The 12,651-nt window shown below is 36.8% G+C and overlaps 1 protein-coding gene across 1 annotated transcript in view; it reads right to left on the bottom strand.

Annotated features, from left to right (window-relative positions):
* Positions 1-12,651, bottom strand: part of HMCN1 (hemicentin 1) — a 487,037-nt gene that overhangs the window by 365,247 nt on the left and 109,139 nt on the right. Inside the window, exon 2 of the mRNA XM_021682591.1 lies at positions 2,059-2,129. Within this exon, the coding sequence (XP_021538266.1) occupies positions 2,059-2,129 (71 nt within the window). The remainder of the gene's footprint in view (positions 1-2,058; positions 2,130-12,651) is intronic.

Below are 12,651 nucleotides of genomic sequence, written 5' to 3'. Positions count from 1 at the left end.
GGCTGTGGGGACTAGAGTGACATAGATGGAGGAGTGAATAGGGGAGGTGGGTGTGAGGAAATGATGGTGGTGAATACAGACAACTTTCTTGACATTGAAGGAACTAAGAAGGATAAAAGTTATTATTTATAAGAGGATTTGAGAAAAATAGAGATTTACTGTTTATTTTGTTTTGCTTTATATGGTTTGGTTTGTTGGGATTTGTTTGTTTTTTGGAGAGACTAGGACATACTTAAGAATAAATGGGAACTTTTAAGCAGCTGAGGGAAACAGCTTGAGAGTGCTAGGTTCCTGAGAAAGCCAAAGAGTTGAGATCAAGTAAAGAATGAGAATAGGATGGGTACTGGATGTCAATGGATTTGAGGTATGAGGAAGAGAGGGCTGCCATTTTTATGTGCCTGTGTTTGAAACAGTAAGTGAGGTCACTTGCTCAGAGTAGATAACTCACTGAAATAACCAGTAATAAAAGGGTGAGGGGATGGAGATGTAAAGAGAGTAGACAAGATCTATAATTGTCATTGGGAGAAATAGGAGATTTATTTATTTTTTTTAAAGATTTTATTTATTTTGACAGAGAGAGAGAGAGCGATCATAAGCAGGGGGAGGGGCAGAGGCAGAGGGAGAAACAGGCTCCCCGCTGAGCAAGGAGCCCAGGACCCTAGGATCATGACCTGAGCCGAAGGCAGACACTTAACGAACTGAGGCACCCAGGTGTCCTGAAATGGGAAATTTAATTGACCAAAGAAATACAGTAAGGTTATGGGAGTATTGAGAGTCCAGTGGAGATAGGTGGGTTTGTATTTACAGTGGAATCAACCTGCCCTGTTGTGAGACTTCAACAGCACTTGACCACTGGTGGATAGGCATGAATAATGCAGATAACTGGGGTCAGAGAGGAAACAGAACAGAAAAGCAATGGACAAGAAAAAAAAAAAGATATGTTTTTGAAATGATAGGACGCTGGGCTAGATTGGAGGAAAGTAAAAAAAGGAGAGATTTGAATGCCTGGGAGACAGGATAGGGGTTAATGAGGGTGAAGGAGCAGTTGTAAGCAATTGCATCAACAAGCTTGGTAGACAGACAGTTGCTGTTCGAGGTTCAAATGCTTGAATTAGTGATTTGAGTGGTAGAATGGATTGGTGAGGATAAGGTCCAGAGGGTGTGTGTGGGAATGGAAGACTGAGATAAAGTAAAGAACAGGTTATTGAAGATGACTAGCAGGTCAAGGAACTGAGGGGAGAAGGTTCTGACAGGTCATTCCCATAAATACTGAAGTCCCTGGGATAGTGGCAGCCCTGAAGGGGAAAGGTAGCCAAAGATCCAGGTACCAATAGCTTAGTTGAATGATGAGGAGTGGTCAAAAGTTCTGGAAATGACTACAGCAGAGACCATCTATGGATGATAGCATAGTGAAGCAGCCTCAGAGAGCAAGTTTTTTTGTTTTAATGAATGGATTTAGCAATAATAATTTCAAAGCAGCACTAAGGAGAAAGTACATACTAACCCTATCTCCAAGTCCTGTTTTTCAGAATAACAGTTAAACCAGTGTTATTCTTCTTCTCTAATAACCAAATTATACTATGGTCAAAAATTTTATACAGTTGATTTAAAGCATAGAATATCAAAATTATTTTAATTATACCATTTCTGTTATGGGGAAAGAATTAACTGTTCCTTATGATTCTCAAGAAGGGACTCACTGAGGGCCGGGTTCAGTAAATTTTTTCTGTAGAGGGTCGTATAGGAAATATCTTAGGCTATGAGGGCCAAATAGTCTGTCAAAACTACTTTTATCTGCTATTGTTACATGAAAGCAACCATAAATGATGCATAAATGAAGATGAACCCAATCTGCCCCACTCCCATATCTATTGTTCAATTTATTCAACACTCAAGAGAAGTGGCAGTGAGAAAGTGAAAAGTGAGAAAAAGAGGTGGTACTGGAATTTAAAACCCAACAATTATTTCTATCAGATTTAAAAATAAAGGCAATCGGACAAAAGCTCATGATTTTCCTTTCCCCTAAAACAAACTGAAAAACTGAAAGCAAGCACTTACCTGAACATACAGTTCTCTGAGTTCATACTGAAATTTCTTGGGATCTGTGGTAATTGTCACTGGGCCAATTTCTATGAAGATAAAAATGACACAGGTGAATAAATTGTAATCAACAGCATTAAAGACTTTATTGTGTTTGCAAATGTCTTTTCATTCGGCACTACATGGTTATTTATTAATAAGAAATATAGAGCCAGCAAAACAACAGTTTCTCAGTTTATAGCTACCAAAGAATAACTTAAAATTTGCTGGAAATCATGCTTATGCAGAGTGAATGTTTAGCCTTGGTAAATGCAAAGGGGCAGTCAAAAATGTCATAAGACAGAGTCAGGAGACCCCAGGTTCGGTCCCTTTTTACTCTCACTGGTCAGTGAATATTTATTGAATACCTACTTTGTTGCTGGACTCTAAATTAATCACTTACCCAGCCTATAATTCTGTTTTCTCAACTATACATTGTAAATTTGTTTGCAACTTTTCTGTAAGTCCAAATTAGTTGAAAAAAAAATTAACATTAAACAACATAAAAACAAATGAACGTCAATGCCACAGTGTTTTTAAGAACTTGCAGAAGCACTGAAATGAGGGCATTAAAAGTTCAGGAAATAGTCCCTATCACTTCCTTCCCCCAGCTGGGGTTGCTGTCCATCACTATCACCATTCTCCTTAGCTGACTTTGACCACCATAATTACCTGACTATCCTGATGTACTGCACAAACCACCACTCCAAATGGGAACAAGTGGGAACACTGCATTCCTCGGAAAATCAGGACCTTAATAAGTCAGGTGAAGAGAAAGAGCCCAGATACCAGGGTGGGTAAAGTTGGCAATATTATTTTTATAGGATACAGTATGTCTATGGTAAACATTTTAATCCACAAAGATCATTTTCTTAAAAAAAAAAAATCAACCTTTAAAACAGACAAGTGGAAAGTGGCCTTTACAGGAATCAATTACTTCCTTAAGAAACATTCATATATTTAAGGAATATAGTATTAAAATTCATCAGAGTATCATGTGCATAGACATATCATCTTAAATTCCCAGGGTGGATGAAAAGTTTTCTACTTTATCTAATGAAGATACAGGCTGTGTTCAAAATGATAATATGCAACTACAATACAAAATTATAAAAATATTTAACATTGAGTTTTTATAAGACATTTTCTAGCTTCAAAGGCACACTGCTAGACAAAAGACTTTATGACTTCAAAGGATAATAATTAATTAGTCAGGCCTTCTATAACGTGCTAAATATAATACAAAAACAGACTGTAGGATTTTAGAAATAAATGAGGTAAATTGGAAAGGAAACACAATTTGTCTGCCACAACCCATGTAATTTTTCTTAAAAATCACATGAAAACTATGTCTGCATCCTTCATCACAGATTAGACACCTTGCAGTATGCAAAAGGAATGGAGAGGCAATTGGAAGAACTGTGTGAAAATGCAAACATCTGCATTCCATACCAAGCAGAACAGTTATTAGTTATGTGAAAGTCTTGTCCCAAGTATATGGAAAATCAGAGAAGCCTACTCCCTCAAGACTAAACAAAGGCATACTTTGCAAAGCAATGCAAAATTGCAAAGAATATGCCAGACAGTTACACCCTGACATATAAATTGTCAGCAGCATTGTCAAGCCAAACTTCTATGTTCCTACATGGCATAATACTGAAATAACTCTATAATTCAAAGCTCAAGAATTAGAAAGAAATACAAAGAATACTAGAGGAAAGCAATTACATAAGACTAAAAAGGACACACATAGAAGAATATTCCCTATAATAAGAATTTTAAAAATAGCCCTGGATATATGCCTGTTCCTCAAGAGTGGAGATCAAGGACTGCTATTAAAATAAAAGAACCGATTAGACTTCATTTATATCCATAGACTCAAATACCCATTTGTTTTCAACAAAGATAGGAAATCCCTCCTGAAGCTCATTAATAAGCATTTTTGTAAACTACATTGGACAGCTGAGATAAATCTTTTTATCAGTTATGAGAAATACTCAGGAGAGGTGAGGGCTTGCTGAACTGCCATATCCCTCCAGCTGCAAGCATCCTTTCCAATTCTTTTGAATTGAATGATATGACTATTTGGCAAAATCAGCCCTCCTCCCTTTCAGGACTTGCTTCCATTCCAGTCTTTCTCTTCACTTAATACAGCCCTGTGCCAGTTGTTTTATGAGCAATTTCCATTTCTCTTCCCTTTTGCTCATGTTGGTTTCATCCCCTGCCAAGCCTTTGATGACATTCAGCAGGTACAACTTTGTCCTCTCTTCCTGCCTGAACATGGTCCTCTATTGCTTACAGAATTAAATGGGAACTCTCCAAGGCATTCCAAGTCTCTCTTCCATTAATCCAGTTTTCTAACTTTGTCAACATCCCTTAGCATGAGGCTACTGTGCTTCCTCACTACCGCCATGGCCATCCCCACTGTCTTTCATTTGCCCATATGCTGCTCATCCTAAAAAGCCTGACTTAAGTCCTACTCCTTGGATGTTTTGACTTTTCTCCAATTTGCTTTAATGTTGTTTTTATTGATAATATTTGTACAATAAAGACATGGGAAAAATGAAGATGCACAGCATTCAATAGAATGCAGAGATCATCTCCACCTTATTCAGTTAATTCTATCTTATTTCTTTTTTTTTTTTAAGATTTTATTTATTTATTTGACAGAGAGAGGCACAGCGAGAGAGGGAACACAAGCAGGGGGAGTGGGAGAGGGAGAAGCAGGCTTCCCGCGGAGCAGGGAGCCCAATGTGGGGCTTGATCCCAGGACCCTGAGATCATGACCTGAGCCGAAGGCAGACGCTTAACGACTGAGCCACCCAGGCACCCAATTCTATCTTATTTCTTACAAAGAAAACCCAACAAAAAAAAAATCAATCAATTAACCATCAATCTCCAAATAGAAGCACTGAGCTAGAAGGACATTAAAGACTATTTGGTTCAATTTCTTTATGCACGGACAAGAAAACTTGAGGTCCAGTGAAGATGAAATTGAAAACTTTGATGGTGGAAAAAATAAAAGTTAAGCTATTTGAAAATATTTTCTACACAGAGCAACATGGGCAGTCGCTAATACTTCTTCTTTTCCAAGATCTCCAGTCTGTTGATGATTATATTACTACTGACTTTCTCCTCCTTTCCTCTGGACCACAGGCAAGATAGGCTATGTTCAAATGCCTAATCTAATGCACACAATATCCAGAATTCTTTATTGTTGCATGCCTGGATATTATCTTTACTAGAACAAGGAACGATAAAGAAAAAAAGAATAAAGGTTAAAGGTTAAACCCAGGCCTTTGGATCCTCTATTACTTGCTCTTTTCATTACATCATGGAGCCTCCATGCTATAGCTAAACACCATGTGACATGATCAATATGACACTGATTAGCCAACCAAGAAAGTTTTCAGTTTTCCCTATTAACCAAATGTTTTGTTCATTACTTCAACCAAGTTATTAATGCATAATCAATAGGTATCATTTTCCACATATAGCTTAACTTAAAAAAAAAAAGAAGAAGAAACAAGGTGTCTAGGTGGCTCAGTTAGTTGAGCGTTGGACTCTTGGTTTCAGCTCAGGACATGATCTCAGGGTCCTGAGATCCAGACCCGCATCGGGCTCCATGCTCAGCATGGAGTCTGCTTGAGATTTTCTCTCCCTCTCCCTCTGCCCCTCCCCCTGCTTGCACATTCACTCCTTCTCTCAATAAATAAATAAATAAAATATTAAGAAAAAAGAAACATTAGGGCAACATGTATTGTTACATATACAAGAAATATGTCATGCTCCAGAAGACCACTTTTGATTTAAAAAAAAAAAAAAGTGTCCAAAACTCCAAGGCAGTCTCCTCTTTTCATTTTGTTATTTCTCATTTCCTAGGGACTTATCAGATGGGTTGGATTTATTTCCAGCATCTCAGCCATTGTTCTCTTAATCTCAGTTGTTGGGTTGTATTTGAGAAAATAATGGAAAGAAGTTCACAATGTAATATTTTCTTTCACTGCTTCACTTGGCAAGATCGATATCCAGTTTCTCACTTCCTTTTTCCTTTCCATGAACAGATTTCTGCTCCTTACAGTTTTTCTTTCCTCAAAGTGCTTCTTGATAATATGAGGAATAGAAAGTGTTCTTGCTGGGATTTAAACACCATCTGTGCATGATTTGATAATGGTGTTCACAATTTCTTTGGTTTTAAAAAATATACAGTTCTTGGCTTTATATTTATAGTTACACGTAAATACGTGGAAACTTAAAATGAGAACCCCTTGCTGCATTATAAACTAAACAATATTTGCAGAGCATTATAGAAGAATCAAACATATATATAAATCACAGGGCTTGTCACAATGGAAATTGTTGATAGCAAGCTATGAAAAATTAGAAAGTCTATATAGTGCCTGAAAAGAGCCAAGTAATACAGAAAGGGATAGCCAACTTTCTCAGTGTCCAGAGAGAATAGAGACCCCTGAACTCTAGGGAAACACACAGGGAAGGCATCAAGGAGATAAGGAAGGAGGTGGGACTTGAAAAGAGCACCAGATTAGCAGAGCCTGGCATTAGAGCAGAGAAATTCCAGGCATTGGGACATGGGCTGCTCAAAATCCCCTCCGTGAACTGAATCTCAACATGTTCCACACTCTAAAAATTCTACTCTTGGTCAATTAAACACAAATCAATTATGATGTCTTCTATGTGCAAAGTTGCTAGCAAACAGACATATTCAAAGCATTAAAGTTGTCTAAATGAAAACTAATAAATTTTGTTTCCTGCTTTGGGATGCTACAGAAAAGCAGATTATTAACTATATTTACTTTTACTGTTTTCACTTTAATCCACAATACACTCTTTCCAGATTTCCCTATCTTCATTCAATTATAATGTTGCTGTCCAGCACCATTTTTAAATGATCTGCATCTAATCCATGAAAACAGAACTGTTTCCTGACTTTGAACTAAGCTAATGCCAAGTATATTTCAGGACTCGTTTAACTGAGTACATTCCTACTCACACGAGAATAGGTAATTTTCAAGACCACTTAAAGGCCCTTAATGATTGTTTTGACATGAAGTGATGTATTTGGTGTGTTTTATAAAATCCAGGCCAATGGTGAATTCATTCCTAGCATGTTATCTCATATTGATTAAATAGCATTCTGCTCCACTATCCAAAGAGATTATTCCTTTAACAATGAGTTGTACAATAACCTTAAATATATGTACTTAACGAAATGGCAGCTAATATTTGTAAAATGCAAGGGTCATTTCACTTGGCCTGCTGCTGAACAGGATACAGAAAAAATCGTGAACATGAATTCAGCAATGTTACACAGCTGTTTAGAACAGGAAGCAAAGAAGAATGCCGTAATAATCGACACAGGACTTTGAGGTATATTAAGTAGGAAGGATATCATTGCTTACACTGGACCTTAGCCCAAGCTGCAGCAAGCACTCTTACAAAAACAGCCATGGGAATTTTAATGGCCAACAAAGTTCAAACTCTTAGTTTTACCTGAAATCCTAAATTTAAAAAAATGGCATTTTAACCCCAAAATATATCCATGCATTGATAAGGTATACTCAAATAAGAAAACATATAATATTTTGTCATGCTATTTAATAAAATTTAATTAATATAATAATAAAATTTATTTAACAAGCTTTCCAGTGTGATCATGGTACTCTGAAAGCGAACAAGAAGAAAATGAATACTATGTACAATAACATTTTAAAATTTTAAAAATGATATTCTTATAAGGAAATGTGTTTTTAATTTTAAGATAAAATTAGAATTCATTTCAAAGTTTTAATTGTTCTCTTAGACAATTCTTTAGCATTAATGGTCTTTCAAATAAATCTAGACATCAGTAAGGGATAAAGAAAAATTATAAAAGGAGTAAAATGTTGTTGAAGGAAACAATACATTTACTAGTCCTTAGAAATGAATCACTAATATTGTGAAAATTTCCACATGTTAAGAGAAGAGACTTAACGTCAGCCATGATTGTTTCCACAACTAAACAAATGTATGCAGTCCTTTGATCATGTTTTCAGGGAAAATATAATTCAGAGATCCAAAATCATGTTTATGAAGCAGTACTTTATTGGCAAAAATACGGAAATCAGAGACATTGATAAAAATATGATAGATGCATTTATGTGTCTGTATATATGTGATATTAACTTATATGGTTTCCCCTAAATAGGTGCATTCATTCATTTAACAAATAGTTCAAATTGGCAGGAAAAAACACAAGCAAGCAAATACATTTAAAGAGACATAGCAGAGGGGCACCTGGATGGCTCAGTCGGTTAAGTGTCTGCCTTCAGCTCAGGTCATGATCCTGGGGTCCTGGGATTGAGCCCCACATTGAGCCCCGAATCGGGCTCCCTGCTCAGCGGCGAGCCTGCTTCTCCCTCTGTCTCTGCCTGCTATACTTCCCCTGCTTGTGCGCTCGCTCTCTCTGACAAATAAATAAATGAAATCTTTAAAAAAATTAAAAAAAAAAGAGAGAAAGACATAGCAGAATCAGAAATGTCTGGGTGTGTCTTTCAAATTAAAGGACTGACTGCATGGACTTAAGACCAGCGCAGTTGTACATGGCCCTGCTCTCAGAGGCCCCTGCTCCGTTGAGAATGCTTTGCATTCAACTGTCTTAAAATAATTTTATCTCTGAATTTGTGTTTTGTAAGTGAAGCTCAGTGGGACAATGGAACATGCAGTCTGCGCTTGGAGCCTTGGCTCATGTGTGGTCCTGCTTGCCACTACTTCTGAGGACAGGTTCACGGCCACCTCCCACCCCTGCAGGCCCTACCCTGGTCCTGCTTCTACAGCTGTCACTGTCCACCATCCACGCCAACAGGGACCTGGATGTGAGGATGGGGAGGGTTGGGAGCCCTGGCCACCGAAAGCCATGTCTCAGCAGGGGCAAACCTTCTATACACTCCCAACCCAGGTACCAAGCATGTCTCAGTGCCAAGGTTTAAAGATCCCTGGGGGCCGCCTGTCTGCCAAAGATTGGGGCCATGAGAAGAGCTGTCTGGCTCAGGTGACCAGACCCCGCCCCAGGCTGAAGCACAGTGTTTGTCCCACATCTGGTGGGAAGAGCAATCCCACAGCCCATCTGGCCAGATGCTGAGCTCAGCTTGCAGCCCAAGGCAGGACCTCAAGGGCCAGCATGAGTCTGCACTTGGCTCACAGGTATCCTGGTGCCTGGGGGTACTCCCTCCTGGCGGCATGCCTGAAGGATCTTCATCTCCTCCCCGCAATTCTCTGAAGTCTGGTTTAAACTATTAGCATGGATTTTACCATCCACGCTTATTTTGTACAATGCCAGTTTCAAATGCAAATACCAGAGCGTTTAACTTGTGCATGGACGGAACCAAATTATACAATTCGTATAATGGTGCCTCCAACTGGCTAGAAAAGACACACACAAGCCAGACTTCGGAAGGTTAAATGAGGAACTATTCATTTACAATCCCAGCAACATTATAAGTGTTCCAGGTTTATCAAGACATTGAGGGGTGCCTGGGTGGCTCAGTCGTTAGGCATCTGCCTTCGGCTTGGGTCATGATCCCAGCGTCCTGGGATCGAGGCCCGCATCGGGCTCCCTGCTCAGCAGGTAGCCTGCTTCTCCCTCTCCCACTCCCCCTGCTTGTGTTCCCCCTCTCACTGTGTCTCTCTCTGTCAAATAAATAAATAAAATCTTAAAAAAAAAAGACATTGAATTAAGTAGTACTTCTTATTGAAGAATATAAAAAAAATTTTTTTATGAAAAAAGACCATTGTTATATAAAAGAAAGCTAAATGTTTAAATATATGCGTTCTGACAATTTATGGATTAAATACATTAAAAAAATCTCAAAAAAGTTTTTTTGTTTATGTGTTTTAGAATACTTAGCAACAATATTCTTAAATTTATTTTGAACAGCACATGGGCAATTATATTAATGAAAATTGATAATAAAATAAAGGACATCACAAGCATCAATAACTAAGAAGACAGAACTGCTGGTATATAAATGAATATATAATAACTGGAAAAGAATTAATAATCTACATACAAGCTAGTATTTGAAGACAAGATACATAAAATAGGATTATTTTAAAAAACATTTAACTTTAATTCATATTTTATAGTATATAGTAAAGTAAACTCCAATAAGCTTAAATGGTTCAATATGACCATTATAATTATTTTAACTGAATCCAAATTAGAATATAAATGTGATATACAGAAGAATAATATTCTCCTTTTCAAAGAAACAGAAGAAATCACAAGGGGAAATACTGACAGATATGAATATATAGAAATCAAATGAAAATTAATTATACTTGCGGTGAGCACAGAATAACATATAGAGTGGTTAAATCACTATGTACATCCAAAACTAACATATGCTGTGTGTTAACTATACTTCAATAAAAACAAAAACAAAAAAAATCAAATGAATATTAAAATCTAAAAAAATAAATAAATAAAGCCAGATTTGGCAACATTTATGTCATCAATTAAAATAGATTAAAATCTATACTATCTGCAGAGATCATTCAAATTTGCACCAAAAAAAGTACCAATCACTACATAAAAAGGAAATTCATTAAGAGAAGAAAAACAAAGAAATTAGACCAGAAGCAAATGTTCATATTTAGTTATAGTGAAAGAAATAAACTTGAACCAGTTTAAAGTACCTTGTAAGAAAGAAAAGGATTTTTATTTTTAAGATTATCACTCAAAGTGTAACACAACCTGGAATATGTATACATTTGGTAAGATTATAAGTGTTACCACTTTTGTGAAATGTACTATAGTTATACGCATTTTAGGTATAAGTCCTAAAAGTATCTTCTGATAAAGTCATTTCCCTTTTTGTTGTAATTCCCTGAGAATAAAAAGACACAGACCTAAGTAAGATATTGACAAATAATGTCAAAATAGAAAAATGTTTAGAAACATATAAATCTCTAAATAATATCGGGTAGCAATTAACTATTGTTCTATGTAGAAACACAAGTAACAGCTTATCATGTTAACACTAAATAAAGAGAGGCAAAACATAAAATATATATACTTGGATTGCAACTATAGAAACAGCTATGCATAAGGACAAATTCTGGAAGGTCACACCAGAGTAAAAATTGACATTCAGAATAAGTGGAATAATGAGAACTATTTTCTTTCATCAGAAAATTTTCAAATTAGTGTACCCATTATTTAAAGAGAGAAAAGTTTCACTCCAGCACATACAAGCTTGAGGTTAGACTCATGAATTTTGGTCGTATTCATGAATTTGTGGATCTTAATTGGTTTATAATGGTCTCTGGAAAAGGCACAAAAATATATTTTGGCATTAGGCAAGGTAACAAGGAAAGCACTGATTTGGGACATTATCTGTTACTTTTGTGAAGTGAAATATTTGAAGGTGAAATATTTAGAATTTAATCAAAACAGTCATTGTCTGGATCCAGTATTCTTTTTCAATTCTCTCACTTCAAACTTTCATCTTTCTTTTAAATGCACAACTCTTGGCAATGTCATCTTCCTACTGTCAGTCTTTATTGAATATACAAAGAATTCCTTTTGACTGAATGAAATAAGACACTCTACAAACTTGTAACACTGAAATTCAACCACAGTCATATTTTGGTTCTATTATTATTATTATTGATTTTTATTTGCTCTACACACTCTTGCAATGATGTGTGTCTATTCATACACACATGTGTATCTGTCTTGCTTTTTTTGCTTCAGAGGAGAAATATCAAAAATACAAAATATTCAGTATAATTATTTTTTTTTAGTTAGTTTTTTTTTTTTAAGATTTTATTTATTTGACAGAGAGATACACAGCAAGAGAGGGAACACAAGCAGGGGGAGTGGGAGAGGGAGAAGCAGGCTTCCTGCGGAGCAGGGAGCCCCATGCGGGCCTCGATCCCAGGACCCTGGGATCATGACCTGAGCCTAAGGCAGACGTTTAACGACTGAGCCACCCAGGCGCCTTTCAGTATAATTATAAATGTTGAATGTGAAACTGAATCATCAATGTGAGTATCCAGTTTAAATGTAAATACGTCTCCTAATATGAAGTTCAAAGTATTTACCTTAGTCGGTGGCTAAAAGTTTCCCCTATTTGAAAGCTACCACAGTCTCATTAAGGTCGATGAAGTTAATTACTTTGTTCCAGTGTGAATCTTCTCCAAATGTATTTTCAACCCAAAACAAACCTGCACCTGGTACCCATGCTTGGTATTGGGAAGGCTTCTACATAGCAGCCATCCCACTCCCTCTCTTCCCAGGTCACCAACACACTGCTGCAATTGCAAGGCCAGGCATAAGTGTCCCTACAGATACCAAAAGGCTGTGTCACATATCCAATACTTTCCAAAAACTATAGACAAGGAACAAGAGACATTCTGTTGCATTTTTCCGGTATCATGGTGATCAGTCTTTTCTTATCACCACAGGGTTTCAATACCTGTGCTCCAAGTTCCCATGCTTCTCTACTTCACTTTGAAGAGCATTCCTGTTAACTGATTATATCAAGCCTTCTCTTTAAAACCTGAACTCCA

The sequence above is a fragment of the Neomonachus schauinslandi genome, chromosome 6, assembly GCF_002201575.2.
Source record: "Neomonachus schauinslandi chromosome 6, ASM220157v2, whole genome shotgun sequence".
In the NCBI taxonomy this organism is placed as follows: Eukaryota; Metazoa; Chordata; class Mammalia; order Carnivora; family Phocidae; genus Neomonachus; species Neomonachus schauinslandi.
Note: the sequence above shows the minus strand (reverse complement) of the source record. Positions and strands in the feature narration are given on the sequence as shown.